Source organism: Rhamphochromis longiceps, linkage group LG3, assembly GCF_057381845.1.
Source record: "Rhamphochromis longiceps isolate RC_006_pf linkage group LG3, R_longiceps_female_GT1.1, whole genome shotgun sequence".
Lineage (NCBI taxonomy): Eukaryota > Metazoa > Chordata > Actinopteri > Cichliformes > Cichlidae > Rhamphochromis > Rhamphochromis longiceps.
In genome coordinates, this window is record NC_140559.1 from 56,859,231 (window position 1) to 56,884,288 (window position 25,058).

The 25,058-nt window shown below is 39.2% G+C and overlaps 2 protein-coding genes and 1 long non-coding RNA gene across 4 annotated transcripts in view; 2 read left to right on the forward strand and 1 right to left on the reverse strand.

Annotated features, from left to right (window-relative positions):
• The window catches only part of LOC146675427 (uncharacterized), a 387,382-nt gene that overhangs the window by 53,687 nt on the left and 308,637 nt on the right, over window positions 1-25,058 (reverse strand). The window lies entirely within an intron of this gene.
• On the forward strand, window positions 136-16,929 carry nectin4a (nectin cell adhesion molecule 4a). The gene is made up of 11 exons (XM_085400463.1): window positions 136-672; window positions 5,294-5,491; window positions 6,014-6,181; window positions 7,564-7,842; window positions 8,361-8,478; window positions 12,100-12,254; window positions 12,357-12,516; window positions 12,856-12,931; window positions 13,197-13,259; window positions 14,809-14,997; window positions 15,129-16,929. The coding sequence occupies exons 1-11, from the start codon at window positions 618-620 to the stop codon at window positions 15,516-15,518; spliced, it is 1,851 nt and encodes a 616-aa protein (XP_085256589.1). The 5' UTR covers window positions 136-617; the 3' UTR covers window positions 15,519-16,929.
• On the forward strand, window positions 19,416-24,729 carry LOC146675432 (ubiquitin thioesterase OTUB1-like). The gene is made up of 7 exons (XM_085400454.1): window positions 19,416-19,510; window positions 21,407-21,468; window positions 22,759-22,857; window positions 22,986-23,104; window positions 23,352-23,436; window positions 23,770-23,964; window positions 24,138-24,729. Exons 1-7 carry the CDS (start codon window positions 19,429-19,431, stop codon window positions 24,333-24,335), a joined length of 840 nt encoding a protein of 279 aa, XP_085256580.1. The 5' UTR covers window positions 19,416-19,428; the 3' UTR covers window positions 24,336-24,729.

The following is a 25,058-nucleotide window of genomic DNA, read 5'->3' on the forward strand; positions in this document are numbered from 1 at the left end:
GAGGGAGGAGGCACTAGTTTAGTATCAGGGTGAGTATTAAAGCGAAACATTCATTCTTTTAAACAGCGTCTTTGTGCCTGCTTTTCACCTGCCTCTCCTCTGAGCAGAGCAAGTAAAGACGAGAAAATAACTGTCATGTTGCCTCAACCAAACCGGAAAGGTGACTTTTTTTCCCCGCAGCTGTGTGCGTGTGAGTGTGTGTTTGTGGCTTGTCGGGTTGTTAGGTGTGTGTGTATGTCAGAGCGAGAGCAAGAGAGTGAGAGAGAGAGAGGGGTGTAGCTCAAACAGGTGTATCCCAAACAGGTAAAGCTGCGCCTTATTTTCCTCTAAAGGGCAAACATGATGGCGTGGGCTTAACAACCATACAGGACTCTAAACTCAAAGGATTTAACTTTTTCACAAGGACGGGGTTACGCACAGTTTTTCCATTTCTCAAAGGGATCTGGTTCTCAAAGAAAAAACATCTCCAAGGATGATCCGGCAGTACGAGCCATGAGCGTGCCTCAATGCTTCGAGCCTGCCTGTCAGTTAGGATCATATTACCTGGACTTATGAGCTTTCTTCCACTGCTGAAATTGTCAAAAGTTGTGCACAGTTAACAGCAACTCCCAGAGAGAATGACATCTCTGCTGAACAGACTCTCTCTGTGCCTCTTTGTCCTCCGTGTCTTTGGTAAGATAAGCGCTCATATGAAGTCTGATGAAAATGATATTTAAACATGTTTTGTGTTCTTTTAATACTATATATCTTTATCCCCTGCCTTTACTGACCCCTTTATTGTGCTGTGATTGTTTAATGTGTTGCCTATGCACCGCTGTACTCCACTATTCGCAGCGATAAAGCAGCTGTGTGTCACACATCAAACGCATCGGAAGTTAAAAAAGGCTTTTTAAAAATATCATGATGCACACTTTGGTTTTCCTGTACCCTATTAAGGCCTAATACAGTATCTGAAGCATATTCATGAGCTATGTTTTGCAACCTCTAAAGGCATAGTCAGTTTTCTCAAGAATACATAGAGGAGGGCTGTTAGGAAACACTCCTGGCTTCTATTTCTGGAAAAACTGGTTGCTGTTGATCAATACGCTTCTTTCTGCAGCATTCATATGAACTCTGTGGATCCTCCTAGTGTGTATGTGTGTGTGCTGCTTAAGTATAAATATGTCATTCAAAAATGTGATGATATGATAAATAATATCCACACAGCCTTCATAAGACTTTCTACTACATATACTTAAACACAACACTCAACGTTATAAAATAATGTTGCTAAATTTACCCAGAAATGCAAATACTCCCATGTTGTCTACAGGTGTTCCGCAAGGCTCTATCCTGGGCCCACTATTCATTTCATATTTAAATACTATGTACAAACATCACTACTCAAATGTATGCAAAACATGTCAGAAGCTGCTGATGCACTTACAAAATACATGTTATACGGGTACTCCAGAGGTCTGAGTGATTTAAACTTTCGCTTAAAGCTCAAAGGGGATAAGGCCTGTGAGTCAGAATCAGTCAGACTGATCTGAGATAGAAGGTAAGGTCATTAGCCACATATGTTTGAAAACCTTACTGAAAGCTAGTTCTTACTTACTTCACTCTTACAGTGTTTGTCAAACACTGTTTACTCAAAGTGTGAATGGCTGTGGTTTATATTATATACCGTTTGTCACTGTAAAAACTGCACATTAGCCCATAAGCTGTGCAGCGATCAGAAAGGGGAGGAACTCTTTGAGAGATGGACATCAAATTGATTTATTATCAAATAAGTCATTTATATTTATCTTTCTCAACAATAAAACTCAATGACACTTTAAAAAGTGTCCGCAGTCTTTCTGTGGACGCTGCACTTCCTCTTGATTTTTGTCTAAGCTTTCTTTGCTGGGTGCTATTGTCTGTCACCATCTCACTATTGGCAGTCTGCCCTCATCTACCTACATACATATCTCACCATTGTAGAGATGTAAGATGTGTATGTGATTTAAAGGTAAGAGATCCTGATCCCGATTTCTTATCTTTAAATCACAACAGTGGACACAGGGCTTTGTGTCATGACTCTGAGTACCCTTCCAGTTTCTACTGCATTTTAGTGTGTTTTTTGTGTAATTTATGTGGCTTTTTTGTCTTTGCTTCAGCCATGGACATTTTTGTTTTTAAACAATACATCATAATTTTGCCTGAATCAGTCCTTAAGTTTATAGATTGGTGCTATTATACATCTTTTGTGAGACTTGGGGTGCATGCTTAAAAAACAAAAAACCTAATATTGTATGAGATGAGAACTTTGCAGGTAATTCATGGACAAAAATGACTTGGAAAAAGTTAACATGAACAGATAATGCTACACTAGACTGAAGAAAACCTTTCAATCCCATAAAAGCAGGGTAGGCTGGGCATCATTCCAGTAATGCAGCACAGGCAGATTCCAAAGTAGGTTTAAACATCAGGGTGACACATACACACACACATTCATGGAAAAAAAAACACACCTGTCTGATGAGAAGAGTCATCAGGTCTGCTGGTAAATGCATGATTCACATCGTACCCACCGACATATCTGAACAGATTCTACCACATCAGCTACTGAATCAACGTCCGAACGAAGCCATGAATGAAAATATGAATATTACTAAAAGCTCGAATGAAAACTAACTTATGTGGATAAACTGACTTATTCTAGCTGCTAGAAACCAGCTGAAAAGTTTAAATGAAACAACCAGAGTTTTCAGTTCTTGTTTCCAGATATATATGAGTATTAAAAACAAAACTACACCTTGTAACCTTATTAGGCAAGCAAGCTGTTTTTAGCTTTCAGCCTTTAGATGACAACCGGAAATGGTGGCATCGTAGTATCAATCAACTCCAGCTTGATCTAAGAGCAGCAATATGACAGCAGGCATTGTGCGTATAGGCAAAACTTCCACAAAATTGAATTCAGTTTTATTTTAGCATTGTGCCAAGGTGAACATGCACAAATGCAAAGAAGCATTAAATACAGTTTTAAACCGTGTAACAGTGCGCTGCACATATTGCAGGTAACGTGAAGGATTGTAGTCTGTTGAGAGCAAACAGGTTAGCAAACTGAAAGGAGGAAGGGGAGAAAAGTAAAAAAAAAAACAAGATATTTATGTAAACTTGTGGTTTGCACTAAATAATGCTGCTTTGTGACAATGAGACATGTGATACGATGCACTTTGTGTTAACTTTATGTTTTCTGGGGTCCCTTTGTTTGTGTGCAGACACTGAGCATTTAGTTTCTTTGAAAGCTTATCTTGAACAACTAGTTATACGACATATCTTCACTTGTACTGACTCATGCTTATGATATACAGCTTGTTTTCTGTACTAACTCTGTGCCTTCAAACCTCATCCGTTGCCTTTAAACACTGCCATTTTTTAAAACTATGTTGCTGCCAGTCAGACTAGTGCACACCTGTCTCTACCGAAACTCTGCTCCTGAAACACTATATTAATGAAATCATTTTAAATGTTGCTTAGTCCTTCCAGACAGTTTGGCAAAAAGACAAAACTACTATCAGAGCTGCATTAAACCCTGCAGCTTGTTGGCTCAGCTTAACAGAAAAGCGTGACAGTACGAGAAGCAGCTCTGGCTTCCTGTGCTCGGACAAAATAGCCACCCCACATAACCACAGCTTGCTTACTCAAATAATATATAACTCCGGCACAGCCAGGCCACCATTTTCCACACTATTATGCTTTTAATTGAACTGGGACTTTTGACGCACGGCATAAGGCAGCTTCGCAAAGTTACTGTAGAACTGATGCAACTTCGTATTAATGTAAAACTGTATGCTTTTACTTTTCTTTAGGTAGCAAGTTGAAAACAGAAAACAAGTTAAAAGCCTTATCACCACTACAGCACACAAGTTACAGTAGTTACTGGCACATATAACTGAGACTTCTCTTTTTAAAGATACAACACTGTTTAAAAGTGTGATTTCTTTATATTTTGCCAGGAAAATTTAAAATAGATGGAATTATTTATATAGTGTATTTATAGATTTAATAAGAAAAAACTGAGATTGTGTGTTTCTAACAAGCTTTAAAGTCACTATTTGGTCACTTTATTTTTTTTTAACACATCCTGAACTCTTTCTTTTCTTCTAATTTTCTGATGTTGTTTTCAGGAATAGTTTTCCAGGCTTCTTGAAGGACATTCAAAACCCTTTTTGCTGCCTTTTGTTTCATCCTCTGTTGAGATGATAGTTCTCCATTGTGTGTTTCTCTATCCAGAAATGCTTTTGCTGCACTCTCAGTGTGTTTGGGATCATGCTGAAAAATGAAGCAATGCCAATCAGACACTTTCCAGATGGTACATTTCTGTATTCATAATTCCATCAGTATTCCTGATCTCCTACATCAGTGGCTGAAATGCAGCCCCAAACCTTGACAGCGGCTCTGCAGTGGTGCACAGATGTTGTACCTCTCTCCTGATGTCCTCTGTACATATTGATCCATCTCTCAGGTCCTATCTCTTCTTTGTTGGACATTTTTCTGTTTCTCATGGATGTGACTTTGAGATTAAAATCAAACAGTTAAGGTTTTCATTTTCATGTTCATCTGCTGTACGTCTTTTTAAACGCCTGCCGCTTGTTCAGTTCACCATTCTGAGATAGGCCAAGATTTCGGCTTCTAGCTCTTCTGGAATCAGCCTGTTGGTGCAGAATTGCAATGAAGCTGTGTTTTCATTTGCATTTTCTGTAGATTCAATTAAAGACATTGGAAAAAAATTCTTTGCTTTTGCCACAGGCTGGGATTAACAAGTTGCTAAAGACACTGTTTAAAATTGTTTTTCTTTGTTATGTTGTGTGTTATTTGTAGAGACAACCCTGGTTCTTCTATTAAGTTAGGTGGCTTCAGTGATTAATAAATTGCTGTTAGTTGTCTTAATGAAGAAACAAAGAAACAAGCATTCCTTTAAAATTGTTATTAATAAGGAGTCAACTGAAAATGATTGAAAAGACAGTCAATGTGCAAAGAAAAAAGAGCTTCAGAAAGCCTGTAGATCACTTCAAAAGAGTCTGGGGTTTGAGCCCAGGCAGAGTCCTTCTGTGAAGAGTTTGCTTGTGTTTTCTGAGTCTCAGGAGTTCCACTTTCTGGTTAAAACTTTTAAAAATGTGGCACTTGTAATGGGATTCTAGTATTTACGACCAGCGTGCCAAGCTCAGTGTCACTGTGTTAGAGATGAACAAGCCACCGTGCTGTCAATTAGCTGCAAGTACTTGATTCTTATATCAGATGAATTTATGGTCCTATCTTTCTCTTCCAGTGACAGTGATAAAAGGAGACTTTGTGGCACCTCCTCCAAACTATTCCTTAACTTCCCTGGCGGAGGAAAAGACCATCCTACCCTGTCGCTACGAGCCAGATGCCGAGAGTACAGTGGTGCAGGTCACCTGGTTTCAGGAGAAACCTGATGGTACCAAGGAGCAGATCATCACCGCACATCATGTAAATGGAAAAACAGGTAACTGGCACTGTGTCTGAGCTCCAGTTCTCTTTCTGCCCTCGACCTTGTCTTTACGTCCTCTGCCAAGTGCTAAAAACTAAATTGTCACATTGAGTTACTTCCCTTTTCCTCACAGTGGGAAATGTTTTCTTTATCAATCCCTCACAAAGTTTCCTTGTATTGCAAGTTAATGCGTCTGTTTTAGCTGACAAGAGTTATTTAGTGGCTTTGTTTCTCCTCCCAGTAAACATATCATGCACCAAGGCTTGAGCTCATAAATGTCTAAAAGCAGTTTGCCAGAGATTTTTATAGTTTGGTGTAATTTTAGGTGATATTGGAGTCTTTGCTCACAGAAGGCATTAGTGCCCACGCCGTAACGTAATTTCAGTTATAAGAGAGGGATTCAGACATGTGTACGGAACTGAAAATGCTAAAAAGAAAGCCTGAGGTTTGTTTGAACTTGCTGGATTTAACTTTCTGTGTGACATCCTTCCTCTTGGGTTCCCTAAACTGTCTTTCTCTTTTTGTCTCTGTCCTTAGCGTTCGGACCGTGGGCCGATCGCGTGGAGTTTAACAGCAACCAACCCACCAAGGACTCGTCTCTGGTCATCAAGATCACAAAGATCTCTGATGAGGGGAAGTACACCTGCCATGTCAGCACTTTCCCCTTTGGAAACTTTGAGACAGAGTTGTCACTCCTTGTGTATAGTGAGTCCTTCCATCATGACTCTGGCATACAATACACAACAGAAGAGACAATATGTTGTCTTCTCAAGGATGGAAACTAATTCATATTGTCACCAGGTTGTTAGTTTATTAAGGCGTAGCTAATACATGACTAATAATGTAGTAACACAGACAAAATATGAATAACACACTTACTCATGACTGTATTTGTCACTCGATTAAGCATTTGTAGCACCTAATAAGGCATTACAAGTGGTCGTATTTTCAGGTTTTTACATTTAAGGTTGTAATTGAAGTTTATTGTTCAGAAGTATATTTTGTCGTGTTTCCAACGTTCACATTAACTTATTGTCTTACTGTCGATATATATGGTTCTACACTTTTGTATTAATAAAACTGATCAAGTGCAAGTAATAATCAGTATATAGAATTTACAAGTGCTTCTAGGATTCAACCTCTAACAACACGTTTCCTCTAGTATGTAGCAAAAGAAGCCTTGATCAGGTTGCACTGAAGATTTTCTGCTTTGGTTTGAATTCAGACCAGAATCTACCTCTTGATTATTTGCTTATAACTCATTAGGAGGCAAATCAACACTAATAACGTTATTATTATAATGGTATCATTAGTGTTAACTGCATTATTCGACAGCAAAATCAGTCATCATCAGCTCTACTTAACTCTGAAGAAAATTGTTTTTACTGCCTACAATAATTGATATTTGGTGATATAGCTTCATTTTTGTCCCTCTTTACTTTACCACACATGGAAAGTCTGACCGTGACAGCAGCAGCAAGATCCCACAGTACTGAACAGATATGGCACTGATTAAAATAGATACAGTATCAAGAGGATGTGGGGTGGAGGAAGGTTGCTTGCATAAGCTTTAAGAAACTGTAGGCAGGTTAAAGCACTTTAAATAAATGGCTTTACATGAGATTTGCTCAGTAGTAAATCAGCTGAGATGTCAACACTGAGATCAGCTGTTATCAGCTGATCTAACAAGACTGCAGACTTAAATGAACTCTGACTGCCTGAAAAAAAAACTATGCTCACTTAATTTTATTACCCTGAAAGCATTCAAATCTTATTTGAGCTTTAAATATTTAAGCATAAGCAGTTATTGCTGTTGTTACCATAAAGTTGTTTAATACTGATAAGCGAGGAAAGAAAGAAACTATGTATCTTATTTCTTCTCTAAAAACGTGGCCACACGCTCTTCTAATTAGTGAGCAAACTTTTGCTGCGACCCGCATGTTGCATAAGACCAGACACGCTTACTTAGAAAGACCTTTAAATATCTGTTTAAGTGTACAGCTGCCTTCAACACTGGCTGCTGAGTGTGTTGATCTAACCATCATTATCTCCTCCCTGATCAAACACTGTAACCACCCCTCTTCCAGCTCATCCCATTTCCACAGTGGACTCTGTGACTGTGGTGGAGGGACAGGAATTCAGCCAGGTTGCTACCTGCCGCTCCGTAGCCCGACCCCTGCCGCAGCTCTCCTGGGACACCGAACTGAACGGGAAGTCGATCAATCGCACCTCAGACACCGGGGCAGTCTCCTCTCACTTCTCCCTGTATCCCCTGAGAGGCATGAATGGAAAGAAGTTGGACTGCCTGGTTTGGCATCCGACTTACTCGGAACCCCGCAGGTTAAAAAACCAGCTGGTAGTGCACTGTGAGTTTCCCTCCACATTACACCCAAACTGGACTATGTTTTAAAAATCAAAAGAGTTGAGATGATCCAGTAGTGCAGAAATGAGACACATTTAAATCATGAAAAACACAAGCATACGTAGAGTTAAAGCAGTAATAGGACCGATGTTCTCACTTCCTGTTTTTATCACTGTTGTGATCCCTTCAGAGTCACAAGAGACTTTCTGAACACTGTGTTGCTACACACGTTTCTCTCCATATTAGCAAGTCTAGCTCACACTACCTACATTTTATATCTATAAAACTCTCTTCACCTTTCATTTTCAAGATGAAGAGTGTGTTAAATATACATAAAAAATAGTAGTACTTCCCCTCCTTAATTTTTAATGCATTATCATTCACAATACCTTACACTGACGTTAAGCCGTGGCAGTGATTTTAACTATTTGTAAAATGTTGCATTCATATTCGCATCAGCTGTAAGTCTGATTATTCCATCTCAAAGCGTTAAAGTTGGTAAATTATTATCCTTTCTCTCAGATCCGCCGCACGCAGAGGTATCTGGCTACAATGGAAACTGGTATGTGGGTCTGGAGAATGCTGCCCTGAGTTGCGTGAGTGGAGGAAACCCCAAACCACACGTCTTCACCTGGATCAGGTATGGTAGGATCCACCTATCTCTCCGGGTGTCTGCTGTTTGTATGACTAACTGTCTGGTCATGGTTACTTTAATCAGAAGTGCCAGTTGTGATGCCAGTTTTGTGTCCCATGATTTCACCACTTTAATTTAACGTTTGGTGAAAGCAAATTCAGGTCATCACCAACTTACAGTTACTTTATTACTTATTAATTATGTATTAGTTACTATTACATACAGCAAGTCTTGTTGGAAAATGCTTAGTAGAAGCAACAGTCACTGTTGTTTACACATTAGGAGTTTACTTAAACACACAGAAAGACACCAGACAATATGATTAAACTTACAAAACTTTTAATTACTACTGTAATACTCTTATGCTGGGTACACACTGCACTGCATGTGCACAAGTGCATACATGGCAAAATGAAAGAGGAATGGTGACACCACTGTGAATAGGTGAAACTGTGAACTGGAGTTACACAATGCCGGCAGTAGACTACACATCACGGTAGTTTCTTGTCTTTTGACATTCTTTTCATGGAAATGTGTAGCTAGTGCTTCCTCCCCAATAATTCCTGCGTACTTATGTTATTAAATCTAATGTCTGTGTCTAATTTATGAATTTATGGAAACTAACCCTGAATTTCCAGTTAAATGGACTAAAATCAACTTAAATATTGTATATTTTACATATCTAAAATATACAGTTCATGCACTTACATTTGAATTATATTTAAATATTGTGGTGATATCATTAGCATCAGTGTTTTTGCATTGATAATTGTGAAGGCCTTACATGAAATCCTCATAGTGTGCTTTTGCCATCATACATCTGTCAAATTTATTCCAGCACTTCACACAGCTAACAGATTTTAGCTGTGTGAAGTGATTTTTTTTTGCGAGTAACACAAAAGCACAAAGTTGCAAAAGCAAGTGAGCAAGTTAAAGAATTTGAAGAAAAGCTATCTGGAGCATGTGCAGACTGATATTAATCTTTAATAGGGCTGTCAAAATTCAGAGCAAACAAAAGAACTGCTGTATAATGCCCTCCGCTATCTTAGTTTAATTGGTTACATGACTGCATCATATGACTAACATGCGTCATTGTTTTAGAAAGTCTGCGTTTTTGAGTGTCCACACTGCGACGCAATAGCACCGTTTCCAAATGTATGCGTTTTCGAGAGCGTTTTCAAAATGCTGCGTTTTCCATCAGCAAAAACGCCGTCTCAGTGTGGACGGGAGGCCAAAACGGAGAGAAAATGATGCGTTTTCAAACAAAAACGCATTAGTGTGGACGTAGTCTTAACCAAACAACCTCATTACACTGTCACTTCCTGCTTCTGCGGCCTCAATGGAAGGCTGGAAGGCAGCTCATTCAGGAGAAGCCCTGCTTTCAGCCAGCTGAGGGTTTGACTCAGGTGTTTCAGTTCTTCTGCTTGAGTCACCAGCTGTCATTTTAAGCTGTTTGTTTCAATGCATTAATATATTCTCAGGGTGTGGTGTAGCTAGAAAAAATGCAGGCCTTGAAAAGCTGGAAGAGGAATGGCACCGATTAAATCTAGGCATGTGACAGTTAGGCTTTCACGGGGGAAAAACACGCAGAAAATATGTTTATCTATCTGAAGTTTTTGAAAGAAACAACAAGAAAAAGAGCAAATGTTTGGTTATGTCTTCGCTGTTTTGACAGAAAGTAAAGCATCTAATACTTTTTTTTTAATAGTTATCAAAACAGGAACATACCTTATGAAAGGAGGTTTTGTGAGTAAAGATTAAGAGGCACACACCGTGTATACACGCTTACAGACTTATGAATGACTGTGTATGCACGTGCACACACACACACACACACACACACACTGGGAAAACCTGTTAGTAAATGGCGGCAGGTGAAGTAATAGCTGCTGTCACAGTGTCATGTTCCGGCTTGTGCCGAGAGCAGACAGATGAGACAGTTTCACACGAAGGAGGGAGCAGGAGGGGGATGAGAAGTAAAAGGGAAAGGGATGAGCAATAATCAGAAGTTAACTAGTAGGAGCAGGTAGGCAGGGGTGGAGGGTGGAGGAAAAGGAAGCAGCGTGAGATCTGTGTGAGATGTTATCATGAAAATGTGTTGCATATGTAGTACAAGTATATGGTTCCTCCTTTCTGCTTAAAAGAAACGACTCTGTGAAACAAGAGTTCTATGCAACACACTTATGACATCTCTAATATAGATTACATTATAGAGTGGCCTCTATACAAAAGAAGATGTATTTCTGAGAATGTTCAAGTTGTGTCCTTTTTTAACTGTATGTAAAAGATGCAACCACGTCACCCAGTAGTTTCGGGGCTTTGCACTTTGAAGCCTCGTTGTTTGTCTTTTGGTCTCTATCGCGCTACTTTATTGGATCTAGAAGTAACCATTTTTGCGAGATAAATTATTATTTCATACTAGGACGCTTGGCTAGCAAGCTGCATTCATAAACTGTTCCGGTACAATGTACAGACAGATCCCTGCTAACTAATTTGGGTATTTTAACATGGTTGTCTGTGGGGAATAAGTTCTCTCTGTGGCTGCATTTCTCAGCCCCACAGGTAGCTGTTTGATTTTTGACATGATACAGTAGATAAACAATGTGTTCAGCTACTATATCATTAAGTTCTCTTCTAGAAGGTACAGAAGTATAATTAGTGTTGCTGGTGGATGGGGTGTTCAATTTTCTTTAAGATCTTGTGGAATTGATTGTTATCATTATGCGAGCATGCCATGTCCCACTGAATTATTATCTAAATAATACGAGGCTGCAAGCTATGAAAGAGTCTTTACTATAAAAGATGGTATAAGGTACACCAAAGTCACCCATTGCTTTCAGGTGGCTGTACGTTGAAGCCTTGGCATTATTTATTTATTTATTTATTTATTGCTATCATTTGTTTACAGCCATTATTCAGCATCTTAGGACCGGAGGGTGGAGTGACAGTTATCAGCTAATGCTAGCAAGCTTGTTAACCATTTATATCCCATAGCTGTTGTGGCTAGCTAGCGTGTTTCTACTACTGTTTTTGTATGTACACACTATATTAACGAAGATTAATATGGAAGTAAATCAGTAATAAGAAAAACAAATATTTGACAAATACTTTGTGATATTTTCGCTTTTTGTCCCCGAGTTACCTCAAACACTCCAGCTGGCTTTTATCTAGTGAGTCTAGGCTGTCGGATCACTGCTTAACTTATAATGCTGGGGGTGGAGCATCCACTTTGCAGGAGGTTATAAATCTTTGTGAGAGGAGTCTGATACAGGTCGATTAGTCAGCGAAACTCACTTCTGCATGATGACAGTGATAAGCACTTCTGTTTTTGCTCTTGCTATAAGCCGGTGTCACTGAACTTTCTTTGAAGTGGATCTAACATTGTTAGCGACTCGGACACTCAGCAAATAAACTCTAATTTATCTCATTTATTGGAGCGAAACTGCATTTTTTTTAGGACACTTGAGCCTAATAGGGTAAACATGTTTGTATGGGCTCTCTCTGGGTTCTTATCTGTTAGCCTTCAAACAGACTGACAACCTGTCCAGAGAGTTCAAGATTGAAGGTGACATTAATTGGTGTGGATTGACTGTGATGTAGTATTGTCTGTGTACGTTCTCTCTACAGGAAGGATGGAAAATTGCCGAAAGGCGTCATCGAACACCCGAATGGAACGCTAGCTTTTGGGCGACCCCTTAACCTTTCAGATGCGGGCACTTATCAGTGTGTGGCAACGAATAAAGTGGGAGTTGGAAAGACAGAGGTGGAGATTAATGTGGAAGGTAGATGGCAGCAGTATCAACATACTTCTCAAAGTAATATAAACTATGTGTATAGAAGTGCATATCCGTTTAATTCTAATCTTTCTAACTCTACCGTCACAGAAATTGCCCCGAAGCCGAGAGGTGTTGAAAAGGAGCTGATGTTCATTGTGGGGGGCGTGGCCATTGGGCTCCTGGTCTTGTTGCTCACCATCATCATTGCTGTCACATGTTACCACAAGCGCAAGAACAAGAAGCTAAAGAGACAGCTGACTGAGAAAAAGTATGAGATAATGTGATGTTTAATTAAGATGCGAAAAGATGAGATGAATTAATAATATCCGCAGGCTGAGAAGAATATATATAAAAATGGGGCAAATCACAGCTATTAAGAATATTCCAGCTGACAGATACAACAGCGGAGCGTGTAAAATTAGAGGAGCATAAAGTGTAAAATGCACAGGCTAAATGACTCTGTGTGGGGGACTTGTAAATTAACAGCAGGCACAAATATGCATGAAATCTAAATTTCAAAAATGAAGCTTTAGCATAACTTGAGCTGCCAGAGAATAACACACGTGGCATTTACAAATTAATTTTTCTCTCTCTTTTTTTCTCACAGGGAGGAAATACACACTCTCTCCAGACAAGCCTCTATCAGGAGAATGAACTCCACGAGTACAGACACCAGGAGAACAGTACGTTTGCATGATTATTCTCTCACACTGCTCAGCACTGATCCAAATCAGTGGACCACTTGTATCACACAAACCTGTTTTCAACGTTCAGATTTCACTCTGACTAACTCCAAATACTTCAATCTGTTAGTCGCAACAGATAAATATTCATATCTTCTATCAATAATACCATCAGTTTTAAAGTAATCAAAGCATAGTATGGTAAGGTTTGAATGCACAGATTTTTTCACGATTTAGAATTTTGTTGTGTTTCTTTTGATTGCAGACAGAGGAAAACATCCCTCTGAGGGTGGAGGGAACACTGAGGAACAGCCTGTCTTCCCTTGGGGTCAGTCTACGTATCTATATAAATCTGCATGCAGGGCCAGGGCCCGGGACTGAGGCTTTACTAGCCAGATGCCAGATGGCTAAGTTCTGACTTTCAACATTTCGAATCTGCATGTAGTGCATCACAGCTCTTTTTCTCTTTCTCTTTTAACATCTCTGTTCCTCTCAATGGGCCCTAAAGTTCATGCTGAGAATTAGGCCAGACATTAGGCTGTTTTAAACTACAACCAACTACAACTGCAAGCCAGCAGCTCTAATTGGTGAAGTATAATGTAGCGTGGTGCAATTGGGAGGTTAGAAACTTTGTTACTGTGGACAGATGAATTTCCTCCTTTAGATAAGGTATAAAGCAAACAAAATTGAGGGGAGAAGAAGTTTGGGTTCACGTGTTTATACTTCTTGTCCTCATGCTCATTTTTATTTGATGCTTAGTTGGTTTTCTAGGCTGATAATAAGTCCATGATTTGGCCTTTACAACTTTATCAGAAGAGCAAAAATAGTGGCTGATTCTTTTAAAGAGAGTTAAAATGACAATGTTTAGCTCAGACATATGTCACTATGTAATGTGGTGTTAAGAGTCAGTAGTTACCTTTCACATTTTAGTGAGATCAGACTGGTTTAATAGTGCTCTGTTTCCTGAGCTAAATTACTGCTGGTTGTAGCTCCTGTAATTAGCATGAAGACATGGGAGTGGCAGGCTTTTATGTTTCAGGAAGAATACGCTGTAGCATATTTCCCAAAACAACAGAAAACCCATTTAATTTCATCTGTAGTGTCATCAAATGCAGCTTACTGAGAAAAGAAAAGTAACATTTTGTATGTGGCTATTCCCATTTTTTTGTCTTTTACAGCCCAACGTTTAGGCCCAAAAAGCTACTTTTTAAAGCTTTCATTGCCTAATTGTATGTCAGGCCTGATTCAATCAGGACCTGGAGTGAAGTTTGGGGCCTAAAATTAAATCCCTTATATCTAATATATTATCCTTTTTTTTATATATATTATCCTTATATATTATCCAATACTGTCCTCCGAATTTCTTGGAAACGGTGACTAATTTAATGCAAATAAATAACAGACTATTTTCCATTAAAACTGAATGTATTTTATTATTATTATTATTTTTTTTTAAAATTATTTTTAACATAACTAATTATGCCATTTTTTTATTTATTTATTTAACATCAAACTATTGGCATCAATATTATGTCAACTCCTTTTTGGAAGACTTTATTGAAGACTTCCAGGTTTAGCTTTATAATGGTTAAAGGGATATTACACAGTAATACCAATTTTTTCATCTGTCAGCAAGACAGCACATTTCCCCAGTTAATGCTAAGCTATTGTTTTAAAACCACTTTTTTTTAAATATACATGTAAGTAAATGATCTAACTATAATCAGGGATTCTTTAAAAAATGTGTTTTTTATGTGAATTTGGGGAGAATGTTTGTAGCAATTCTGTTGTTTTGAGCATAGAATTGCTACAATCTATGCACCTAATCAGTGTGTCGAATAATAGTTACTAGTGTTTTGTTTCCATGCCATAAACAGGAGCAGCCTCACTGCCGTGACAGCCGATCTACTATCTCAGGCAGTCGGGGAGGAGGAATTGCGTATGACTCTCTGGGCAGACCAGCCATATACAACAACTCCCGGAGGGGGAGAGAAAGGCCTCTGGACAGAGACGAGGAAAGCCGTCTCAGAGTGGAGAGATATGTGAAAAACAGCTCTTTATCTTTGGTAAGTGTGTCTTAGTGTGCGTGTCAAGGCTTGAGTTCGCCAAACTGTGGAATGCCTCGGCTCCATATTACTAACCACTGCATAGTTAACCTGATGATGATGCAATCAAAATCTGTTCTGTGTCTTTGTAGCCGGAAACTCACTACCACGCTCCTCTCACGCAAATGCCTCAGAGAATGCAAACGCCCGACTTTCTGAGGTCGATGAACGGCAGCCCCATTGTCCCACTGGATGTGGGTTTGCGACTGGGAAGCATCACCAAAAATCACCAACACCCTCCCGTGAGCAGCACCTGCCCACCCATAAGGGACGACGATGATGAAGTGGACGAAGGGCTGGGCGGTCCTGCCAGTCAAGAGCAACCTTTTGATCAAGACAGCGAGACGAACAGCTCTCAGGTGTCTGAGGGTCACAGCGTGCCCTGCCACCCCAGTAATGGCCTGTTAAAATACAAAAGGATCCCAAGCCCCCATCCGGTCAATCCCCACGCCTCTATAATCCACAAGGCTCAAATAGTTTAACAGCTGGTGAGAAAATAATACGTGAAACTACAGAACTGCACCGCTTTTGTGGATGCGGTTGACTCCAAAGCATCTTTAGGGCATTTCTTATTGCTGCCTGCTGTTTGGGTGTATTCCCCAAATGTTTGCAGAGCTACTGGAAACCAAAGACAATATCACACATTTTCCAGTGCAGCAAATTCAGCATCATCACCGATGATATTCCTTTCTGAGCTTTCACAACACAGCTGTTGCTCTAACCAGCTGCAGGTGAATGCAGCTGCCCGAGCTTATGAGGGGATATCGAAAGCACTTGTTGTGGAAAAAACAGGAAATACAGGAGGAGTAAACAAGGCTGTGGGAAAGTCGGTAAATCTAAAAAGGAGATTGCAAGAGATTGTGGTGAGTGTAAGAGTAACTGCCTGTGTTACATTCTCTTACACAACATTGGTTGGGACCTGATCCAGATTTTTTTGGCTTGTTCATCTCTGGCCACACCTGCAACCTCCATACCTTCATATTGTCTTACTGTCCTGCCGCCGTAGGCACTGAGACAGTTTGAATCAGATGAAACCTTAATACCAAAACAAGATTAATGTCCCTTACATGTAGTGATCTGTAAATCTGTACAAATACACGAGTGATCTCCCTTTTCTTAAAAAAACAAAGAACAAAAAAACCAAACAAAGAAAACTACAAACGCCTTTGAAATGGAGCTGTAATACTTAAATCTGAAGTAACAAAGACACAGCATAGTAACAACAACAAATAAAATGTGCTGCATCCATCTGCCAGGTCACGCATCCTTCTGCCTCAGTGGCCTCTTTCACATGCACATAGTACATGTGTACTGCAAACATACTGATGTATACATATATAAGATTAGAGATGAAAAAGCATATACGAAGCATGCACACTTAATACATTAGAGTGCATTTATGTTCAGTCTGTCGATGTTTACACACACAGTATGAATGTCAACGTCAATGGAATCTGGAAAAGCTGCCAAACATTTGGAAAACATAGTTAGAATTGATCAGAGTCTGTAAGTATTCCTGGATTCTCACAAAGCAGATCATAGAAATGAAAAAAAGGTTGCCACACATGGACTTTCTGTACAGTTTGGAACATTTCCTCCAAAAGAGGACCGTGTCTTTCCAAAAGGAGTTTCACAGGGACATGTTACAGCCTTTGATTGCAGCATAAAAGCCAAACATGTATTGTTTATCTGTGTACACATTTTTAAAAAAAATATCTGTTATGAGTATTGGGGAAAATGTGCCAAAGGGAAAACATGAAAAAAAAACAGGTTTGCTATTCTGACAAATATGAAGTATTATATTGTTTGTTACATACATTTTATTGTACAATTGTATAATTGTATTGTTTCCTTTTTGTTATGTTATCTGCTGTAAATACGACTTTTTTCCGAGACACTTGTCTGATGTTGTTTTAGTTGTGTAAAAAGTGTGCTGGGACAGTTTGTGGCAAACTTAAAGTGATGTGTGACTATTATCTGGCAGCACCTAACAAATGAGAAGCCATAATGTCTGAAAGCAAATGCATTTGCAGACAGCGCCCCCTGGTGTATACTGCTGGAAAGTGCAGGGGCCTGACTGAGGCAACAAACTGCAGAACTAACCAACTATGAAAGATTGTGATCCAGATGATCTTTTTGGACATTTGCCTGGATTTCTAATTATTTGGAGAGCTTTGGATGGTTATCAGCTAGTACTGATGGGTTGAAATAAATGTATGTGGTTTTTCTAAAGGTGCAGGTGTACAGCACTTTAGTTACCCCTGTTCATTCATTTTTTAAACTATTTTTTATATTGTAGAAAAAACTGAAGGCACAGAAACTATTACATTTTGTAGTTTTCTTCTTCTTTGAGCTGCTCCAGTCTGTCTCTACCAACCGTCTGCATGTCCTCCTTTACTTCATCCATAATCCCCCTCTTTAGTCTTGCTCCCAAAGAACATCTTTGCCACCTCCGCCTCCCGACTTCATCTCCAAATCATACATCACAGCAGGTCTCACTTTTAAACCTTCCCTTATGGGTTTTTTTGCTGCCTATGTTCACTGTCTGTTGCTTTGGTTGATCCCAGGTATTTAAACCCATCTGCCCTCACAGCTGAAATCAAAAAATGTTCAAGTAACGCCAATTCTTGCCTCTTCAGTCTCAGTGCTCTCACTCAGTAGGTACTGTTAATTGCAGAATTAGGAGGCTAATTAACCTTTTCACTGCAGCTCCTGGGACTTCTGGTCTCCTTCCCCAGAGGCTCTCCTTGTAATAGGAGCTTCATCATCACATCAGATGGGTTTTTTCACTTGAAACAGAACTTGCTCAAAGCGGGGACGTTGGGATACCAACAGTTTTTGCTCTTTTGTTGTAGTTATCGTAGCAAACTAAACCTTAAAGAAACATCTTGGCCACTGAATAATTTACTATATTTTTAGTTCCTGTCCAATGGCTTCTATCACTGTGCATTGTCCATATATCCAATTGCTTCATCAGAGTTAATGTAGTCATCTTGGTTGCAACAGGATGAATATGTTTAAATGAACCAGCACCCACTGAGTCATGCTAACTGTCAGAGTCCTCGAACCACAGGCACAGCAGGAGGAGTGGCAGCCTTCCTCAAGGCTGGTTCTGCCCTACTTTGTTCCTGTTAAAAGGGTGTTTTTCCTCCCCACTGTCACAGAGTGCTTACTCATATGCGCTTGTTGTTGTGATTGTTGGGGTTTTCCTAAGAGTACTGTTGGGCAAGGGTGTCAAACATAAATCGGTCTGGTAAAGACTCCAGTTCAGACCACTGGACAGCTATGATAAATATGATGGAGTTTAATTTTTCCATGCATCTTAATGTTTTCCCCTCCCTTATGGAAATTCATGCATCAAAACTAATAGATAAACAATTAGATGACAGGACCCTTTCTGTTATTTTTTTAACTACTGATTCTGATACTATCAAAATGTCTCTTTTTTCATCCATAGTAACAAAACAAAACAAAAAAGATAAATAAATACATTTAAAAAACAGGATGTTTCCTGTGAATTAAGAAAAACGTTGTTTTGTAATAACAGGGCAGACTGGAGAATGAGCTACCATTTTTTTTAGAAATGTAATTTGACACTTTTATTTCTTAAAATGTATGCCCAAAGAGAGACGCAAGAGATTTCTTACATTTATGTATTTATATTTAGATATGTTGTTGAAAGTGCTCTGCTTTTTCTAATACTAAGATCAAATGTGCAGTTAAACACCTTTATACTGACAGGAAAGGGCCAACTCAAAATCACAGAGGATGAATGTACAAAACGAATTGTTTGTGGTATTTTTACCTTCATCATAGATACTAAAGAACAGCCACTAACTTAATAAATAAAAACAAGCCATTTAGAACTAACGTATGCAGGGATTTTCTAACTCCTTAGCCCTTCTAATTTTAGAGTGAATTAGTGCATAATTTTCCCCATGTTTGCAATTAAACAAATGACCCCAAACCAGTGACTGTACAGGTCTGTGAGGGTCCATGGTTTTGTGGAAGGACTGCACACTTCACCTGCCTCATAATCCTGCCTGACCCTCAGAAAAGAAACCTGTTATAATGGCGTGGAGCAACAACACGAACCCTTTGACAACACTACCAAATATTCTATTCATTTTAGTTAAAGTTTTTAATTAATAAAGAAATAAATGTATATTAAATATGGTATAATACTGTAATTATATAAATAAATGCATTATTTACTGGAAGCCTCGTACGACGCTTTAGCTTTGTTAACAAAGTCATTATTCATGCGAAAAGGTTGCCCACCAACTAAATGAATGAATGAATGAATGAATGAATGAATGAATAAATAAATAAATAAGTAAGTAAATAAAGTAAGTTTACCGTTGACCTGCGCTCGGAAGTGTGCGACGAGTGATGTCATGCGGAGGGAGGAAACCGATCTCAGCAGCTAAGATGGCGGAGGAGCAGCAAGAGTCATCACAGGGAGAGATGGAGGGTGAGAGAAACAGTTACACCAACAAATGTCAAGCAAAGTGCGCTGTCATTTCTCTTCTAAACAAAGCTCTTATTCACACGAGCATCTGTAAAGCGTTTCAGCCGTTACCTCCTCCGTGCTGAATCTGGCTGATGTGCAGCGGTGAGGGGCACACAGAGGCCAGAGCTTCTGGGCTAACGTTAGCTAGCTGCCACTGCTACACAAAGAAAAAAAAGCTTGTTTAGTTAATGTCAGGGCAGCAGTGAGTGACAGTTCCAGAGGTTTTGACTTTTGGAAATGCTTAAAATGTGTACTTAATATTAAAGAAAAGACGTCGTATTTTTAGTTTGTAAAACTGCGACTGTCGTCGTGGCTAAAATTTGTTTTGTTTTCGCACAAGTCGCGCTAGCCAAGTTTAGCTGACTGACGTTAGCTTGTAGGTTAACTTGTTTTCATGTTAAATACTGACCAAGGGCTAAATGCGCTCTTGTTTGCTTATTGGTGTCGGCAGGTGACGGAAAGGGGAAGTGTGTCTTTGTCAATTGATTTATTCCAGATTTTATTACATTTTGTTTACATGCAGCTGTCTGGCATTATAACGAAATCAGTGGTTTCGCCAGTGAGAAGGAAAACACCGAGCTAAAAGGGCTTTTTGACAAAAGACAAACATTTAAAGCAAAACGACATGCAGGACCTGGCACCGTTACTTTTATTAAGATACTAGTTCCTTACCTACACTGTATTACGGGTAATCAAGTTTATTTATTTATTTTTACATCCAAGATAATGTAGTCGCATTTAATTGTGATTGCTAAATCCAAGCTAGGCGTTTTTAAAAAATATCCTAGAATAACCAAGTAATATAAAGTTATTTCAGTTTTAGTCCCTGGCTTGTTCGGGTATTACATTGTCACACAGCGTTGCAGGTGCAATGCAGGTACACTGACAGTGTCACTAGGTCACATCTGCTTAAACACACCAATTGTAAAAGTGAATGCAGTCAGCGATGGCCCAAATCGGCTTGTTCTGAATCCCATCCAATACCGATACCTTAGCTTTGCTAACTGCTAATACTGACTAGCGATAGGATACCAGTTTTAATTGAATAATCTATATCAATGTGAGCAAGAGACTAGAAAGTATTCTTTTATGTTTCAGGAAACACGAGACTCAAGTTAAAACCTTTCCTAACTTTGAAAAAACTAAAAAGGAATGAATAAATAAATATAATTCTATACAATTTTTGGTATTTGTTAGTGAATTAAAAGAAAACAGCTCTAGGATACACGTGGCAAAGTAAACACAGAGCAACACAGAAGTGAATCGAATGGGCTGGCTCGTTATCACTGATAGCCGGTCCAGTTTTCACGGTTGGTATCGGATCAATATCCAATCCAAATATTGAATTTGTGCAACAGTTGTTTTCCTAGTAGCAAACGCTTGCATCCTAACTTTCTGAAACACTAGAAGGTGGAACTAGCTTTCAGTTCATCCTTTTTTCAATTTTTTCATTTTTTTAAACCACAGATCTGGGCAGTAGATCACATTAGGGTCCCTCTACTAAAGACGTTAACCTAATCAGTTTTTAAACATTAGAGTTTTCTCAGACTAGCATCCTTTGACGAAACATTAACACCTCTATACAGCTTGCACAGTTTGGGAAGATGGAGTTGTGCTTTGATACTGTAGATGTTTGTAGGGCAGTTTCAGTCTCAGTTTCAGAACTGTTACAGTGCTATTGTCTGTATATAGCACCATAAATGCTACTACATTTATGGTATTGTAAATCTGCTTCTAGTCTGATGTGCAGTTAAAATCCCAATGCCACAGCTTCACCATCCTCCATGTCGGCCAGTATGTCATTTAAGTACTACTCTACTCCTGAAGCCTCTTAAATATGTCACCTTTGTCTTACAGGAGTGAACTGCCTAGCATATGATGAGGCCATAATTGCTCAACAGGACCGGATTCAGCAGGAGGTAAGAAAGCCTTTAGTTTGGAAAGCAAAAAGAAATAAAGATGACTTTGTGTTATTCTCGGGATCCGGATGAGCAAATTTCCACATTCCACTGTAGGGCTGCCACGATTAGTCGACTAGTCACGATTACGTCGACTATCAAAATCGTCGACGACTGATTTAATAGTCGACGCGTCGTTTGAAGCTTTGTAAGATCCCAAAAGCAGGAATAAGTAGCAGGATTTAAGAGTGTAATAACGGACTGAAACAGAAGATGGCAGCACTGCATGTACAAGGATGCCAGCTGCCGTTAAACCCCGAAGAAGAAGAAACTGTGTCCCAGAATTCATAGCGCGGCCCAGCGCAGTTGTCAACAATGGCGGCAGCTAGTTAGTTTTAATATTACTCTTATTATTCTTTCTGGGTCACAAAATAAACGTTTAACATATTTTCAGGCGAGAATGTAGCTGTGTAAACCTCAAATATCTGCTCAGTTTATCAGGACACCACATATTTTCAAAAGCGCTCCGACGTTTTCAGAGACGTCTGTTACCCACTAGCTCGATAGCGAGCCGGGGGCCATGAGAGCACCGGACTCCCGGCAGATCGTTTTCAAACCCACCGCCCTACTCAGGTTAAACATGATATATAAGTCACTTAGATAACTTAAAAATGTTATTGTTTGGCTTTTTTCAGTATTTTATTTGTTCCTGAGTAAATCGGCTGAGTTTATTAAACTCCACCGAAACAATCTGCACATTTAATTAAAATTCAATTAACTATCATCTTGTCTTTATTTTTAGTTAGCACAGACCTTAAACACTTAAAGCTGTAAGCTAATGATAGTTATATAAGAGCAGATGCTGCTGGTGCAATAAGCTGTACTTTTACGTTCAATGGATGATGATCTGATTAGTCGACTAATCGCAAAAATAATCGGTGACTAGTCGACTATCAAAATAATCGTTTGTGGCAGCCCTATTCCACTGTCTTTATTTATTTTTTTTTTATTTTTTTATTTCACAGTTACAACTTCAGAAATCTCAGATGACATGTGGACAGGGCTATAAAAGCATCATTTGCACTCTGAACACAAATGAGATGCATTTCTTTGAGAATCTATCTGTGCAGTAATTACACTGACCTTGACCTGTAACAGGCTTTATGTGCACAGCTGTGAGATTATGATGAGCATAAAAAGAAATGTCACTAATGCATAATCACTGACATACTGTTTAATAAAAAGTCTAAAAACAAGTATTGAGATGGATTGCAATGACTAATTTGCAATTTTGTGTGTGTGGTTGTGCAGATAGCCAACAGTAACCCTTTAGTGTCAGACAGACAGGACCTGTCGGTGCTGCAGAGCGAGTACGCTGAGGATGACACGGTTTATCAGCTCAAGATCAAGGTCAGTCAGAGCGCTGCACCTCTCAGGTTACTGCAGCCACACGTCAATCCAAAGTTTCTCTGTTTAAATTCGCAAAAACTGTTTTGGATCTGGTGTTACAGATTTTTTTTAAATTATTGTTATTACAGGACCTGCACAAAAAATACTCGTACATTCGCAAGACGCGACCAGATGGAAACTGTTTCTACAGAGCCTTTGGCTTTGCACATCTCGAGTCCCTGCTAGATGACAGCAAAGAACTTCAGAGGTGAGTGCCAGAGTGGTTACTGTGTGTGCTCTGCTGGCTGTTAGTGTCTATGCTCAAATTCACACTTCATCATCATCTCAGATGATTTAAATGCGTTCTGCTGCTGTTCTGTCTGTTCATCGGATGTATGAGTGTGTGTGGGCAGTACACTGTGTTCTGTTTTCAATATTTTAAAATTCGGATAAGCACATAGGCGGCTGTAATATTTACAATTTTTACTTTTTAAATACACATTTTGTCTCATCAGGTTCAAAGCAGTTGCAGCTAAAAGTAAACTGGATCTGGTTAACGAAGGTTTCACTGAGTTTACTATTGAAGATTTTCACAATACTGTGAGTATTCTGGCAAACCTAAATGACTATTTTTGTGAAGTTGCTACAAATGCAAATGGATGTCATCTAGTTAGATACATTTGTTTTATTGTCTGGTTTTTTTTTTACATTGTTGCTGTAAATAAGCTTAAAAAAGAGGTGTAAAACCCTCAACCTGATTGACAGCCTATCATTTGTTATGTTGGTTAAGGTGCAAATGATTTTTCCTTATTGATTAGCCAATTTTAGATGGCCATCTGCCAGAGCACATGTTTTGGCCAGTTAAATAGAAAGTTGGCAAGCTGAGGCCTGAGTACATGAGTCTAAACATGTAAATCTTGTTTTTCTTGCTAGTTCATGGACCTGATTGAGCTATGTGAGAAACAGCCGAGCCTGCAGGAGCTGCTGAACTCCTTCAATGACCAGAACGTATCAGACTATGTGGTGGTGTACCTGCGGTTGCTCACCTCAGGCTACTTGCAGCGACAGCATACCTTCTTTCAGCATTTCATAGAGGGTGGGCGCACTGTCAAGGAGTTCTGCCAGCAGGTGAAGGTTTTCCCTACGTAGATAATCATTTTCCTGCTTTTAAATTTAAATATAATGTACATAACTGTTGAACTGTTATGACATGTTATGACTGTTTGCCATTCTGGTACAAAAAACACGTTTTATTGTCTGAAACTCGCACCTAATGTGCTTTTTTCTTCTCTTTTTCCAAGGAGGTAGAGCCAATGTCTAAAGAAAGTGACCACATTCACATCATCGCCTTAGCTCAGGCCTTGGACGTATCCATTCTGGTGGAGTACATGGATAGAGGAGAGGGAGGAACAGTCAATCACCACGTCTTTCCCGAAGGCGGAGACCCCCGCATCTTCCTCCTCTATAGACCTGGCCATTACGACATCTTGTACAAATAGCACTCCTGGCCACAGCCCATCTCATGCATCTCCTGCTGTGTGCCGCAGCAGCGCATTCAAGAAATCCTACCAGCAGCCATGCTGATGAAACGTACATCTGTGTATGAGATTACACTCGTGTATTTGGAAAAAAAAAAAACGAAAAAGAGAGAGAAAATCACATTACTTGCCTCATTTGCCCTTCTTGCCCCAAACCCCCAAATTTACCTTCAGTCATGACAAAATGATTAAATTAAAAAAAAAAATCTTTGGAAATATAGAAGTGACTCCAACCATTTAGAGTTGTACAGAGTTTTTTTTTCTTTTGTGGTTGTAAATGTTATCTACTTGCTTTGTTTCTTTTCCTTTGTTACACTGCGTTTCATTGAGTTTTATTAAAGCAATTTACATCTTATTTCTTGTGTCAGTATGATTTTTGTTTTTCAGTTAAATATTGAAAGTTGAGAATAACGTTCTAAGTCTTTTTGTGTAAACAACACTGCACGTTGATGAATATTTGATGTCAGAACTGTGCTGCATCCATCTGTAGGAACCTGGTATAACCATACTTGAATTGAAAGCATTATTGCATTATTCCTGCAGGGAGAGGAGAAAGAAGAATATGGGACTATACAGTAATAAATTGTATATGACCTACAAGAGAAAACGTACATGTTAAAAGGTTTTTGGTACCTAGAAAGCGTTTGATATGTAGTTCTCAATATACAGATGTCAGTGATGTAC

Bases quoted from the DNA above. Each gene is read 5' to 3' on its own strand.
- LOC146675432 (XM_085400454.1), top strand. From the start codon at position 19,429: ATGTCATGCGGAGGGAGGAAACCGATCTCAGCAGCTAAGATGGCGGAG. The intron at 19,511-21,406 runs GTGAGAGAAACA...TTTGTCTTACAG, and splicing joins ATCACAGGGAGAGATGGAGG to GAGTGAACTGCCTAGCATAT. The intron at 21,469-22,758 runs GTAAGAAAGCCT...GTGGTTGTGCAG, and splicing joins AGGACCGGATTCAGCAGGAG to ATAGCCAACAGTAACCCTTT.
- nectin4a (XM_085400463.1), top strand. From the start codon at position 618: ATGACATCTCTGCTGAACAGACTCTCTCTGTGCCTCTTTGTCCTCCGT. The intron at 5,492-6,013 runs GTAACTGGCACT...CTCTGTCCTTAG, and splicing joins TCATGTAAATGGAAAAACAG to CGTTCGGACCGTGGGCCGAT. The intron at 14,998-15,128 runs GTAAGTGTGTCT...GTGTCTTTGTAG, and splicing joins AAAACAGCTCTTTATCTTTG to CCGGAAACTCACTACCACGC.